Source organism: Erythrolamprus reginae, chromosome 2 (assembly GCF_031021105.1).
Source record: "Erythrolamprus reginae isolate rEryReg1 chromosome 2, rEryReg1.hap1, whole genome shotgun sequence".
Taxonomy (NCBI): Eukaryota; Metazoa; Chordata; class Lepidosauria; order Squamata; family Dipsadidae; genus Erythrolamprus; species Erythrolamprus reginae.
Window position 1 is genome coordinate 224841481 of NC_091951.1, and position 15713 is coordinate 224857193.

The 15713-nt window shown below is 39.6% G+C and overlaps 1 protein-coding gene across 1 annotated transcript in view; it reads left to right on the forward strand.

The window, feature by feature from the left end:
* CLCN1 (chloride voltage-gated channel 1) overlaps window positions 1-12154 on the forward strand; it is a 91762-nt gene extending 79608 nt beyond the window's left edge. Inside the window, 6 exon segments of the mRNA XM_070736821.1 lie at window positions 1676-1758; window positions 3458-3496; window positions 4794-4898; window positions 7273-7359; window positions 9482-9703; window positions 9706-12154. Of these exon segments, the coding sequence (XP_070592922.1) occupies window positions 1676-1758; window positions 3458-3496; window positions 4794-4898; window positions 7273-7359; window positions 9482-9703; window positions 9706-9873 (704 nt within the window). The 3' untranslated portion in view covers window positions 9874-12154.
* Window positions 12155-15713: the final 3559 nt, after the last annotated feature.

A 15713-nucleotide genomic window follows, 5' to 3' on the forward strand; every position in this document is an offset into this window, starting at 1 on the left:
AAGCATTACAAAGATTTTTAAACAAATTGAAGACAACATGAAAGTTGCAAGCAGACATATAAACACACAGCTAAGTTAAATAGGCACAATGAGACACCTACTTTCAGTTGGGGGCAATTAAGAAAAAAAGGGGGGGAAGACAGCAATGTGTGTTTGGCTAATGATCTTTCTGTGTATATGGAACAACACAGCATGATCACCAGAAATTGGAAAGCTGATTACATTTGGAACAAAATGGGAAGATCATTTTTTTTTCAAGCGCTAAGAAGTCTAGGAATACAGTTTGAAGTAGGGTTTCCCAGGCAACTTAGTCACTATTACATGTTTCTCCAAGCATGACTTCTCTATGATCAGGTAACCAGCCACTCATTTTCTTTCTTTTTTTCCAGAAATCAGATCCATCCTTTTCTGGGAATCTGGCCAGGGGTGGGCTATTGCCTGGACGGGGAAGGAACGCAGTGGGGTAGCAAAAATGGAGTTCCACCCCAGGGCACCCAATTTGCATTGAAAGATGTTGAAAGAAAATGCAGGGCGTCCTGCATAAGCCACACCCACAGAGCGGTAGTAAAGATTTTGATAGCCCTTCACTGAATCTGGCCAATTATATCAACCTTAATTTATTTGGCTTTGCTTTGTCTCTTTCAAATTCTGTCACAAGCAATTCCATTCCCTTTGCCACTCAGCCAGTAGCATTTATTACTCAGTAGTACTTATCATTTATGAACAGGCCATCCAAACAGAACATCTCTGTGAAGTTCTGTCAACCTAGGAGAACATTTATCAACTTGCCAATAGTTTCCAGATTGAAATGGTGAATTGTAAAGAAAGAAAAAAAGATGACCTTGATGGAGATGAGCAGATATGCCTAGGCAAAAGGGGCAGAAGCATTTTTAAAGCCCACAAAAAGATAATTTTCAGAAGTAGCTCAGACAGAGGTTGAACTGCAAGGAAGAGGTGGTGGTGGTGGTAGATTTCCAAGATTCTTGGTGAGATTTCCGAGATTCTCTTATTATAGTCAGTGTGTCAATAAAGCCAGTTTTAGCCTTCTTGTGAAGTTGATTTCATGGCCTGGTTTATCTAACAGGCCTGACAGCCATCAAACACCAAATGTTCACTTGAAAAATAATAAGAATTATATTTATATGAAGCTACATTGTTTCAGTTTGTCTTTGTATTGTTTTACTATGGAAAATATACATTTTGTTTCCTTAAAAATCAGACGGGATACAGTGGCAACCTAATGTATATGCATTATTGAAAGGGTAGGGGGAAAAAAAACATTGCTGCTGGTTAGCTAAAAGTGTGTTTCCCTGAAAATTAGATTATATTATATATAATAATTTAACTTTTGCTCCAAAAGATGCATTAGGGCTTATTTTCCGATTAGGTCTTATTTTGGGGAAAATATGGTACTAAACGTGTCTGTCTGTCTGATGATCTTAACTGGAGCTTATTTTTGCGGTAGGTCTTATGAGCATTCTGAAAAATCATGCTAGGCCTTATTTTCTGGTTGGGTCTTATTTTCAGGGAAACACGGTAATACAAAAGATCAAGATGGCAGCCACAGCATAAAAATGGGTGAAGCTTTGACTGTAGGTTGTGGCTGCCATCTTGCATACCTGCAGCCAGCCCAGTGGTCAGCCGTTTCATTCCTTGCATTTTTCTTTTCTCACAGCCCGGAGATGTTGGCAGCTGAGGAGACTGATGGAGCAACTTCTTTGTCTCAGCTCATCTCCCCAGCGAAAAATCACCAAGCAGGTTTGAACAAGAAAACTATTCTATGCCTGAATAATTTTGGAAAAAGAGTTCTGATTGCTATCATACACTGAGAAAATAGCATTTTTAGAGTCAGAAGTGGGGGGAAAATGAAATAAATTAAACTTCTCAAAATGGAAAACCAGGCAGCTCAGAAGTCCTTGCGGACACAAATATACAAGTGAAAGAGAATCGAATGTGTATGCTCCATGAACTTTAAATTTGTTCTGCACAAATTTCGGAGAATGTTGGAATGTTTTTCCTATTACAGTACCTTCTATTCTATTCCTTTGGACAGTGTTTGCAGTCTCAGGTTGGGATATGATAGGAAACTTTCCTCCTTTGAAGGACTTTCCCAATTACTTGCAATTACTTTTGAATCCAACATTGCAGACAGCCCTTAGCAATGCCACTTTGGCTGGGCTGACTAGGATAATCCAGGCAGACCTTGTGATAGGCAACACATGTACTTCATTATGGTAATGAAACAGGTTAGCTATGCAACACTGATATTCTGTAGTCATTTATCAGTGTTTTACCCTTGTCACTTTTTCCTTAATAGGGTTAATCCCTTTAGGCAGGAAAACTTAAACTTAAAATAGCAAGTGAAGCTTAGCATCAATCATGACCTTTTGCTGCCAGAGATTCTGGAAGATGTTCAGTACCAGAATTGACCTATCCCTGTTCATTCATCCCTGAACTGCCATGGCAAGAGCACAGATGTTTTTTTTATACATTAGCATGCATATTTTTTTTTAAATGTATTTTTAAGCGAGACTTCCAAACCTCTTGAGAACACCTTATGTTTTCCATCTTTGTATTTCTTTGAATGGAAAGAATAAGGAGGAGTATCTACTATTGTTCAGTGATAGAAATTGATGACCTAACTGCAAAGCGTTTTCCAAAATTACTTTTAAAAAATTTGTATACCTACATGACTGGACTAATTTTGAGAGTGTGAAAGGGGAGGGATGAAGAAGCAATTGAATCCTTCTAACATAACTAGGAAAAAAATCCTTTGCAGATTAATATACTACAATCATATGAATCTGCTTCAATTATTATAGTAAAGGCTTTCTTCAAATAATAGATTTCTTTGTTACAAAACTAAGGATCCCAAAACTGCAACAGGAGGAATGATAAGAGGGTATTTTGAAATTCTGTTCCATTTATTTGTTTATAAAAATTACACATGCACTTGTATGTCACAAAGGTGTGTGCACATTCAGAGCACTGTACTTAGGAAAGTTAATGGAGTCAAGGGAAACTAAAGATGTGGGGTGGACATAGTACTCAGAACCCTGAGTTTACCTTTCTGCCCTGTTGTGAGAATGTGATATGGTAAGATTCCTCGGAGGGAAAGACTAGAAAGAACAAAATGGATTTTTCCTATTTCTATAAGCAATAAAAATAAGGATATAAAACCAAGGAAAACAGCTTGAGATTCACCAGATATTGCCTTCAAATTTGCAGGCATGGGGGACTATAAATTTTGTTTTAGAAAGTGTAACCCAAGATACTTAGAATGCATGACCATATCATATGCCCCTCCCTGGTTTCTTTACCCATGTGCTAAGTCTCATGATACATGCAACACTCATTACAGCCACCGTGTCAGGGAAGAAGCAACTAAAAACAAGATTTGGATTTAAGCTTTGCTGCCTTTCTTCTGATCTTGGAATTCATTACTTATTCCTTTCAGGATTCAGAAGAGGTTGAAGACCCAATGAAGCCAGAAGAGGTACGTTTGGAAGCAGAGCAGCAGAGTTGAGGGGGATTGATGTTTCCATGGCAGGAGAGTCCATGAAACAGCGATGTGACAGTGTTACAAGATTATTTATCCATTTTACAAGATTATTTATCCATTCTCCACTATGAAATGTGACTTTTGAAAACTTATTGTTTTCTCTGCGAAAACTCTGTCTCGTATATGTCACTATTAGTATGCCTGGCACCTCAGAGAACAATGGGAAAGAATATAATAGCCTGCAGGAAAAAAGTTGAAGGTTAAAGTGGGGAGGTGTGCATTACTACACTACACCATTGTAAAGCATTGCATGAATCATTTTTCAAAAAAGTATTTGTACTTAATATCCCTACGACAAAAAAGCACAGGGTAATATCTATCATGCTTATAACCTACGTATGTATGAGCTGTGTGACTCAAGAAAACAGGGAATATTCATAAGCCCACATGTTGGGATACCCAATGGTACTGCAGTTGCAGGTTTTAATTGATATTCTGTACGTTCACTTTAAACCCAGTTTTCTATCTATGATGGTACACAGGCTCATATATATACATATTGATGAATGCTGTGGATAGCCCCAAAGCTGCATGACTTTATACACTAGGGGAGAAACTGAGTAGATAGAGCCTTCTTCACTTTGCTGGAGTGAATCAGATCATTTCTGTAGTCCCATATGCTTTGTTGAAGTGAATTTGTGTTGTGTTGTCAGGCCTGGTAAGTAACATACCCCTAACTATGGGTAATACACCCATTCTCCAAGCAGCGACCTAACAACAACAGTGAACTCTCTGCAGCTTTTTGCAGAAGCCGACGTGATTACTGAAAACAATGTGATTAAATGGAAAGGAAAAATTTAGGAGAATGGGTTGGAACACTTATTTGTTTTTTAAGAGAGACTGTGTAATAGTCTGTATGAGTGAGAGACTACAATATCCATGTAGACCTCCCTCCTGATGGGATAGGCTTTTAGAAAAAGTATTCATGGGAAAAGGAACTCTGAGAAGGAATGCAAAGGTACAGAAAATGGAAAAGTGTACTGAGAGCAGTAGTAGGAAAAAATAATAAAAATACGGTGTTCGCTTTAGGAAAAAGGTTGGTTTCAGATTCCTGTTGGAAATTGCTTTCTAACTGCTCTCCAAGTCAACCAAGAAGAGGAATTGGACAAGTTGGGAAATGTACCCAAGAGAAGTAAACCATGCTGGCCCATTGGCTAAAATAAGCAGCCTGGGAAACCGGTTGGCACAAATTACTTCTCTGAACTTGTGAACTCTTTTTTTCCTGTGTCAGATAGAAGTTTGGGAGCAGGAGGAGCTCGAGGAAAGGGTATGCTTCAACAGCTGCCGCATAGATCCTTCTCCCTTTCAGCTGGTGGAAAGAACATCACTGCATAAGGTGAGTGCCTGCATTTACTCTTATTCTCTACTACCCTTGCTATCCAACTCTACTCCCACCAAGGCCCACACCCTCCACTGATTTCATCTTCTCTTGATATTTCTTGGTCTTCAACATTTGGTGTGATTTTGCTCACACTTTAACTTATCAGATGTAGTAAGGCTCTCTGTACAGTGGCGGGTATCTCCAGTTTGGACCGGTTCTTAGAACCTGTAGCGCTGGCAGCAGAAGGCTCCACCCACCCGCTTCTGTGCATGTGCAGAAGTGTTGTGTGTACACGCGCGAATCGGTGGCAACATAATTTACATCCCACCACTGTCTCTGTATATAGCATGGCCTTGACCATTCTTCTCTAATTTTACTCCTCCAGGCAAGTAAAAGGTTCAGAATTGAGCCAAATCTACAAAATACAGACCTATTCTCTTTTCTTCAGTTCTTTCTTGCCTCCCTACCCCGCTTCCTGCCAAACTGTCTTATTATCATAGATTTTTTTTTCTTTTCAGCCATCTCTTTTCCACTGCATGTTGCCACCTTGCTATGCAATTTTGCAAAGTAGACTAAGAGCTGCAAATTTCAATGTAAAGCTGAGCCTCTAGAATTTGAATGAGAAAAATACATTAAAAGCAAAAGAACCCCACCCCCCAATGTTCTATTAAGTTTATTTTATTTGTTACCATTCTTGCCAGTTCTGTGTCTTGGCACTACCCTTAGCTTATGCTATTAGCAGAAAATTTCATCTAAGAAGCAATGGTACTTCTTTGGACAACCTCGTCTATTAAAATAATTTCTGTGTGAAGGAATTGAGGGATCAAACTAGTTGAGATTTACTTTTTAAATCTTTGTAGGAACAATTTTCCTAATAAAATTGAGAACATAAATAGTTGAGTAAGTTGTTCCTTAGTCTCAATGTTGTTCCAATATATAATTCAAAATAAAGAAGTTCATAATAGTGCTTCTTATGAATGCGAATATAAAATTGAATATAAAATGAATGTAAATATAAAATTGAAGAAAACATTTTTATATATTTAATCAATTCCAAATATTTCAATCTATGTATAAGGTGATATAGAAACATAGAAGATTGATGGCAGAAAAAAACCACATGGTCCATCTAGTCTTCCCTTATGATACTTCCTGTATTTTATCTTAGGATGGATATGTTTATCCCAGGCATGTTTAAATTCAGTTACTATGGATTTACCAACCACGTCTGCTGGAAGTTTGTTCCAAGCATCTACTACTCTTTCAGTAAAATAATATTTTCTCACATTGCCTTCTTTAATTACCGTAGGTAGCAAGGTTTTGTTTAATATAAGCACATGTATGATTAGGAATGATGGGCCCTATTGTAGCACAAAAGTCTTCCTTATTCCCCTCTTTCAATGAAGAAAAGTATTGGTCTCACCTAAAATGATACCTGCAAGGACATATACAAAACCAACATGTATATTTTCCCTTTTACCTCATTTGATTTGTTCATATTTAGAGTGCAACCCAGTTTTACTAAAATCTAAGTTTTTCCAAAGAGTTTGTGTCTATGACCCTTCTGAGCCATGGTGGTTCAGTGGTTAGAATGCAGTACTGCAGGCTACTTCTGCTGAGTGCCGGCTGCCGGAAATTTGCCAGTTCAAGTCTCATCAGGCACAAGGATGACTCAACCTTCCAGCCTTCCGAGATCAGTTAAATGAGAACCCAGATTGTTGGAGGCAATATGACAGATTTAACAGAGTTGGAAAGGACCTTGCAGGTAATCTAATCCAACCCCTGCCCAAGCAGGAGACCCTACACCTGCCTCTATCAAGGATCAAACTCACAACTTTCTGATTGTGAGGCAAGAGCTCCACCTGTAGGCCACAGCAGCTGGGTCAAATGCTGACTCTGTAAATTGCTTAGAGAAGACTGTAAAGCACTGGGAAACATTATATTAAGTCTAAGTGCTATTGTTATACTATATTCCTGTGAGTTCAGAAGATCTTAATTCCATTTATATCCCATATAGATGAACTCTTCTTGCTTCTGCTACCTGAGAATACATTTAGTGTGATAGCACACAAGATAAAGATAATTTAGTCTATGGGTCAGTTTATACAGAATTGGAAATTTATTTAAACCATAATCTTTTATCAGTTGACTTGGTACAATTTGTTTTTTAATGCCAACAAACTATTACACTGTGTTAATTAGACAAACGTATCTCTAGCTATTCCAATTTCAGACATGGAAGGTTTCGTGTCTTGCTTTGCTTCAGGTTTACTCATGCTAATATGAGTAAAAAGATTCCACCATTCTTAACCTGTTTCAAATTCTCCAAGAGTTTGCGATGGTTGGCCTGTTTTATTTGCTAATTTGTCTTATCTTCTCATTTCTGTAGACACATACCTTGTTCTCATTGCTAGGACTCACCCATGCCTATGTAACCAGTTTGGGAAAACTAAAGGGTGTGATTGCACTGGAAGAGGTAATTTAAATCATGTTACCTTTGTATTTTGTCCAGTTGAATCTTGCCTGAGAATAAAGAAAAGGTCTAATGAAAACCCAGAATTGAAAAAATAGATGGTAAGGGGAGTACTACTCCTTATACACCTCTTACACTTCACTCTTACCATCCTGATGATGCCTTCTCATTCCACATTTAGAAAAGACTTTGATAAATACCTTTTCTCTTCCATCTAACTTTATTGTACATTTCATGTATTCTTTCAATACTATCAGCAACATACTGTATAACACAACTCCCCTATGGACATTAGATTCAGTTCTCAGAGCTACTCCATACAAAGCCAGCAAAATGTAACTTGCAGTATTAGTACCTACAAAAAAGTAATGTGCACAATTTAATTTTATTTTCATTGAGTTTAAATTGAAATATTTTATTTTATTCTGGCTTCTTTTTCAACTTGAAGGTTTAATGCACCCTTGCTAAAATTTGCAAAATCTGATATAGAGATCTGTGATTATTTAGTCTACAAGAGGAATTCCTTTTTAAACCTTTTTAACATTCAGAAGAAAAAAAATATTTAGTCTTATGATGATTTTATTGGCTATAAAGCCAACTGGATTGTGGTCATTTCCTTAAGAGGAGAAATTGGGTTGTGGACTTGAGTTGAATTTCTACATGTTTAACAACCATGGCTTTTTCCTTCTTCCAAAGAATCTTGGGTGGAGATAACAGTTATTGAGCCCCTTACTTCTTTCATGTAAACATACTCAGTATTTTTATAGATCAGTTGTTTTCCGCAACTCTCCAAATTTCTAGCCAGCTATACTTGAAGACCTCTGTTTGGGGTTTTTAAAAACCCTATTGTACTGTAAAGGCAATAATGATAATCAAGCTTCCCCCCCCCACACCTCCTTGAAGATTTATGAACTTCTGACTGATGAGGATCTCATTTGCTATTTTCTCCCTTTATGAAAAACAAAAATAGCATAACTCTAGACAACTTGTGAGATGCAGCCCCCCCACCCCCAGTTAGATGTCTCCAATGCCTCAGTGGTTTTGCATTTTTTTTTTGTTTAAGTGGCAAAATAGGTGCCTTAGCTTTTGCAGAGTTAAAGCAGCTAATTGGACATTAAAGACCCCCAAAAGTGTTAACTTTGGAAAATGCAATGCTCAAAAAAATAAAGGGAACACTTAAACAACACAATATAACTCCAAGTAAATCAAACTTCTGTGAAATCAAACTGTCCACTTAGAAGCAACACTGATTGACAATCAATTTCTCATGCTGTTGTGCACATTCAACTTTGTACAGAACAAAGTATTTAATGAGAATATTTCATTCTAGGATGTGTTATTTGAGTGTTCCTTTTATTTTTTTTGAGCAGTATATTTTCAAATCATAGTTTATGTATGCTGCTGAGATGGCTGTGGTTTAAAAATGAATGAATGGAATCCTTTAAGTGCAGAAAAAAGGATTAATTGGTTTTTGTCTTGCCTATTTTGGTGACATTGTCATGTGATAAGGCATACCTAGCATGATACCAAAAACATGATCTTTAGGATGAAAATGATTGCCCTTCTAGTCTGTGGAAACTATTTTATCTCAGCCTTCCATCCTTCTGAGCTTGGTAAAAAAAACTGTTGGGGAAATATGCAGACACAGTAAATCACTTAAGAGAGGGCTATAAAGCAATGTAAAGTGGTATGTAAATCTAAGTGCTATTGCTGTTTTGATTAAGGAAGAATACCTTTGCAAGTGTCGTTTGGCGGGACCCAGGGGAAGAGCCTTCTCTGTGGTGGCCCCGACCCTTTGGAACCAACTCCCCCCAGATATCAGAGTTGCCCCCACCCTCCTTGCCTTTCGTAAGCTCCTTAAAACCCACCTCTGTCATCAGGCATGGGGGAACTGAGACTTTCCCTCCCCCTAGGCTTATAGAATTTATGCATGGTATGTCAGTATGTATGATTAGTTTCTAAATTGGGGTTTTTAAAATTAATTTAAATATTAGATTTGTTTATATTGTATTATTATTGCTGTTAGCCGCCCCGAGTCTGCGGAGAAGGGCGGCATACAAATCTGATTAATAAATAAATAAATAAATAAACTTCCTTGTTAATTCTATGTCTCTCAAACTCTCAGCTCCAGAAAGCTATTGAGGGGTCTACACGTACTGGGATCCAACTTCGTCCTCCTCTTGCAAGCTTCCGTGATGCCACTCAGACTTCAAGCAGCAAAGAGCATACCAATTGGTCTACAAAGATGTGGAACAAAGATAACAACGACACAGTCCCTGGGAAATCTGCAGTGGACTCAGGATCAGAGAACCCAGTGGGTCCTAGTTCCCCTGTCTCACAGAAGTCTTCCCTTCCCAGGTAAAAAAAAAAGGGATTTTCTCTGCTTCAGATGCCGATATAGAATTGGAGGGCATAGAAATTTCTAGCCCAGCTGTTGAGAACATCTCAGACATACTCAAGGACTTTAACTTGTGCTCCAGGAACCTGGAAGAGGATGATAACGATATGACAATATAATTGCACCTTGGAAAAAAATTTACCTCATCCTTCAGCCCACCATACTTACATTTCCAGAAAAAGCTTGTGACCTGCTTTGCTGGTATCCGTGGAAGATAATTCATGCTGGAGAACTTGTATGGCTGTGTGGATTGGCTTTCCTCTGCCATGTTCAATGGAATGCAAGAAAGACATGATAAGCGAATGGTTGGAAGGATCCTGGCTTATATCCTCTAGTTTTGCATCCTTTGATTATGATCCCTGTGTTAGGCAATGGTATGGCCCCATTGTCTGTAGGGATATATTCCAAGTGTTCTTCAGATAGACCTACCACTTATATCATCATTCAGCATGCCATGGTGTTAGCCCGGTGGGGTAGTCCAGACAAGAAGTGTAACCAGGAGTTCTAACTCTTAACTTCATTGTAAGGTTGCATTAAGAGAATCTTGCCAGAGTGAAAGTATTTCTCCCTATTTTTCCTTGCCAGAAAACTAGGGAGGGTCTCTTCTGAAATGTTTCCCTTGCCTTCCCTCCATCTATGGGCTGTCCTTTACACTCTGGGTATCCAGTCCGTGGTTTTTCCTCCTGTCTGCAAAGATCATTCCCACATATCATTATGCACAGCCATCTTCATCCCTTTCAGGTGTTCTGATTTGAAGGAGACTTAGCCCAGGGTCAGTCCTGATGTAGAGAACCCATCCCAATTTGCAAACAAAACAGAGTATGACAAATGCTTCATACCCCCTTTTACCTTTTTACAATTTTTCTTTTGAAATAAACTCCAATCTATGTTCTACATGTGACACTAATTCACCCGCTCACAAATTGTTCTCATTTTGCCAATATAGACTTAATAACTTATTATTTCTACCAATTTGCACATCCTTGTACTAAAAAAAATCTCCAATATATTGAAATATCCCTCTGATATTTATTGCTGGGGTAAAAATACTAAAACAAGCAGGGGTGGGCTTCAAAAATTTTAGCAAGGGGTTCTCTACCCGGTTAGTGGGTGGGTATGGCTTGGTTAGCATCCTCGAGCCTCCGGGAGTTCCCCATCTTGCCTATGCAAACACATTCATAAACCTTCAATTCTATCTGTAGCGATGCATTTGTCAGAACATTACTATTTGACTGAAGACTTTGAAAAAATAATGTCAAACCAGAAGGGAATGTCAGTGAAGTCTAAATGCTGATGAGCCAAGGATTCAAGTTAACGCTGTTTAAATATCACTTACATCTTAAATGTCCTACTGTTATTACTTGAAAGAAATTTCTACAAATGTTGTCTTAAACATATTTGTACCTGATGACTAAAAACTGATGTGGGAAGAAACTGATGTGTTGAAAAACCAGCATCATTATATGAAAGAGGGGGTAGATATATCTGCATTTCATAACTTTTATACAAATCTAACACTGACTTTTTCCAAAGGAATCCCTAAGAGGAGGGTACTGAACATTCTGTAAGAAGGAACAAGCACAACTAAACTTTTAATGATTGTTAATTGAGCTCAGTGATTCATTGGAAGCATATGACACATAATCAAATAAGAAAAATCCTTGCTTTAACCTAAGCTCTTGTACCTATAATCAATTCTTGTTGCAGCCGTTGCACTCAGACAGTAACTCTTTTTATACTAGTGAGTACTGTACATAATCAGTACTGTTTCATCATCCATACTCAGTACAGATGTGTTAATTTTTTTGAACTAGTGTTTTTGAACAAGATTTGATCTAATAAAATGGAGAAAAATATCTTGGGAGTTTTTGGCTCAGGTATGAGGAGCCTACCTTGGCGACATAGATAACCAGGGTCCAAGAGATTAAAATTCAGTCCCTGAAAATCCTCTTGCCTTGGCTGAAGTTTCTCAAGGAAGGAAATAAGCACATTATTCCAAGCAGATAGTATCAGAGTCAAGTTAAAATAAGCATCATATATTTAGAGAAGAGCTTGGAAAGCACATGTCTGTGTAATGGAAGTGGCTTAGACTTGGCAATGTCATGGTTTCCACACCAGTCACCTATGACAAATGGAAGTTTTCCATCATCAGATTGTCATAATTCACTGAATTTCAATCTTTCATGGAGTTGTTATGGATCTGATAAGGAAACAAGGTGGTAATCTTACCTATGGAGGATTTTTACCATTATTTCTGGGAAATGCCTTCCTCAGGTTTGTCACATTGGACAGGGATTTTGTTGGGAATCGTGTCAGTGTCTGAGTGTTTTGAGGCGATTTGACAACCATGTCCCAAAGTGCCTATTCAAGACCGATTAAATGCAGATCATCGTTATCTAATCACTGTTTAGTCATTCTTTCAACAAACACACTTTGCTGGTAGTACATTTTAGTCCTGATTTCTATGAGTTTGTCACCAGAAGGATACTGGCTGTTTGGAACAGTATTTTAATAAAATTCAGAATCTGGGATACATAACAAGTACAGTGGTCCCTCGATTTTCACGGGTTCGAACTTCGCGAAACGGCTATACCACGGGTTTTCAAAAATATTAATTAAAAAATACTTTGCAGTTTTTTCCCCTCTACCACGGTTTTTCCTGCCCGATTACGTCATACATCATCACCAAACTTTTGCCCGCTTTTAATAAATATTTTTTAAAATAAACTTTAATAAATAAACATGGTGAGTAATAATCTAAATGGTTGCTAAGGGAATGAGAAATTGCAGTTTAGGGGTTTAAAGTGTTATGGGAAGGCTTGTGATACTGTTCATAGCCAAAAATAGTGTATTTACTTCGCGGAAATTCGACTTTCGCAGGCGGTCTCGGAACGCATCCCCTGCGAAAATTGAGGGAACACTGTACTTAAGGTAAACCACTGCCAGTTTGATTTTTTTCATGTCTGAGTCAAAATGGATATAAGTCTGTAAATCATTGAATTTTGATTCTAACATTTATGTGCATCAATAGCCTGCGATATCAAATGAGAATGCAAACAGGGCTTGTTTTCAACTAAGCAATAAGTAGGACTACTTTTCAAAAGCCCAGAAATTATTTCTGTTGTTGTTGTTGTTCCACAACTGCTTCTTCTATGTCGTAAGCTGCAGCCTTTGGGCAAAAACTAACCAAGCAACTCCATATAGTATCTGCTTACATTCATAAAAGAGCCATGGTGGCACAGTGGTTAGAGTGCAGTACTGCAGGCTACTTCTGCTGAGAACTGGCTGCCATCAGTTTGGCAGATTGAATCTAATCAGGCTCAAAGTTGACTCAGCCTTCCATTTTTCCGAGGTGGGTAAAATGAGGACCCAGATTATTGGGGGCAATAGGCTGATTCTGTAAACCACTTAGAGGGCTGTAAAGCACTATGAAGTGGTTTATAAATCTAAGTGTTATTGTTATTCTTCAGAATTACCAATGGTATTTTGCTTTGCCTAGGGATATTAATGTATTCCGATAATATCTTTATTTTGTTCCAGGATTGGGAGTATAATTTCTTTAGTAATAGTCATTACTAAATTCCATAATCTTCTGTCCAGAAAGACACTGTTTACTCTTCTGCTGGAGTAAACTTACCTTGGTGGTCCTTTCTGTGCTAGTAAATTGATTTCATATAAAACAGAAGGAAGAAATATGTACTCTTTGATTCTATAGGCAATCTTAGAAATGTTATTCTGGAGGCCGTAGCTTTGTAGCACATCAGTTTCATGCAGATGCGTGCACACAAACATATTTCTGGAAAGTAAATGTCATATGGGTGGGACGAATAACACGAAGAGAGAAATGCATAGATATAGTATTCATTTTTAGATCAAAAATATGAAGACATGCTGCGATGTAAATTGCATTTCTGCCAATGATGTTTCTGAAACTTCTCACCTTTACATCAGAATGATTTTGCGGTCACTGGAGGTCTAGATCAGCGTTTCCCAACCGGTGTGCCGCGGCACACTAGTGTGCCGCGAGACATGGCCAGGTGTGCCGCCAAGCTCCAGCTGGGCGGGGCGCTGCTGGTACTTCCGTCCTGGGGCTCCCACTCGCAGCTGTCCCCCGGCTCCTGCTCGATGCCGCGGTTTTCGGCGCTCTCCTGCTGGGCCCCAAAGAAGGAAGGCAGGAAGAAGGAGAGCTCCATTCTTCGCGCCTTTTTCCCGCCTTCCTTCTTTGGGGCCCAGCAGGAGAGCGCCGAAAACCGCGGCATCGAGCAGGAGCCGGTTGACAGCTGCGAGCGGGAGCCCCAGGACGGAAGTACCGGCAGCGCCCCGCCCAGCTGGAGCTTCTCTGGCGTCGACGGCAAATGTCCTTTGTGGCACGGCGGGAGGGCACTGGCGATGGGAGCGGGGGGGGGGGTGGCCGCAGCGGCCGCAGGCAGTCGCGGGGAGGCGGTGGCGGCGAGAGGGAGCACTCTCTCTCTCTCTCTCTCAGCTGACTGCAAGCGGGAGCCCTGACGGTGGCGGTTGGACGTGCTGCTGGACGTCGTACATGCTGGTGCTGTGGGCCTGGCATATACGGTGTCCAGCAGCCGCCGTCAGGGCTCCCGCTTGCAGTCAGCTGAGAGAGAGAGAGAGAAAGAAAGAGAGACATATAAGAGAGGCAGAGAGAGAGAGAAAGAGACATAGCAAGAGAGGCAGAGAAAGAGAGACAGAGCGAGAAAGAGACAGCAAGAGAGGCAGAGAAAGAGAGACAGAGCGAGAAAGAGAGACAGCAAGAGAGGCAGAGAAAGAGAGATAGAGAGAGACATAGCAAGAGAGGCACAGAGAGAGAAAAAGAAAGAGAGACATAGCAAGAGAAAAAGAGAGACTTAGCAAGAGAGGCACAGAGAGAGAAAGAGAAAGAAAGAGAGACATATAAGAGAGGCAGAGAGAGAAAGAGACATAGCAAGAGAGGCAGAGAAAGAGAGACAGAGCGAGAAAGAGACAGCAAGAGAGGCAGAGAAAGAGAGACAGAGCGAGAAAGAGAGACAGCAAGAGAGGCAGAGAAAGAGAGAGAGAGAAAAAGAGAGAAAGAAAGAGAGATAGCAAGAGAGGCAAAGAGAAAGAGACATATAGCAAGACAGTGAAAGAGAGAGAGAGCAAGAGAGAGAAAAAAGCAAGAAAGAGATAGCAAGAGAGACAGAGAGAGCAAGGGAGAGAGAAAGACATAGAGGAAGGGAAGGAGGGAGAGAGAAAGAGAGCAAAAAAGAGAGGAAGAAAGAAAGAAAGAGGGAGAGAGAGAAAGAAGGGAAGGAAGGAAAAGAGAGAAAGAGGGAGAAATAGAGCGAAAGGGAGGAAGAGAGAGGGTTTTTTTGTCCAAACTTTTCTTTAGCCCGCCCCCCCCCTTTCAGTGTTCCCCAGGATTTTGAAAATATGAATAATGTGCCGCGGCTCAAAAAAGGTTGGGAAACACTGGTCTAGATTATGGGTTTTTCTGATACCTGTGTTTCCTCTATTTACATGTAGTCCTTATTTAGTGACCCAAATGGAATCAACAGCTGTGTTAAATTGTCACCAGCTTGGGAATCACAAGACCACAACTGTGCTTTCCTTTCCCTAACCCCCTACCCTTTGAATGTTCATCCTAGTGCTGGGATAATTAGTAGGAAAATAATTAATGTTTATATTTACATTAATTGGAGAGGAAGGGATTGCAAGAGTAAGAAGGCATACAATGGAGAATCCACATCAAAAACAATGACCTGAAATCAGCAACCATGAATATACTATGCAAACTGTCTGGTGTGTTCCCCCTTGTGTGGCTGCTTGTACAATCCCTTTCTCACCAATCCTTTTCCTCTGGACTTAGGCACAGGAGAGATTGCCTACTGCTTGTTTTTCTCGTCACCCCCTTCCTTTCTATTGAATAGACATGCTCCATATTTCATTTGTCTTAGGCAGAATCTGAGGAAAATAGGGTGGGGGAGAA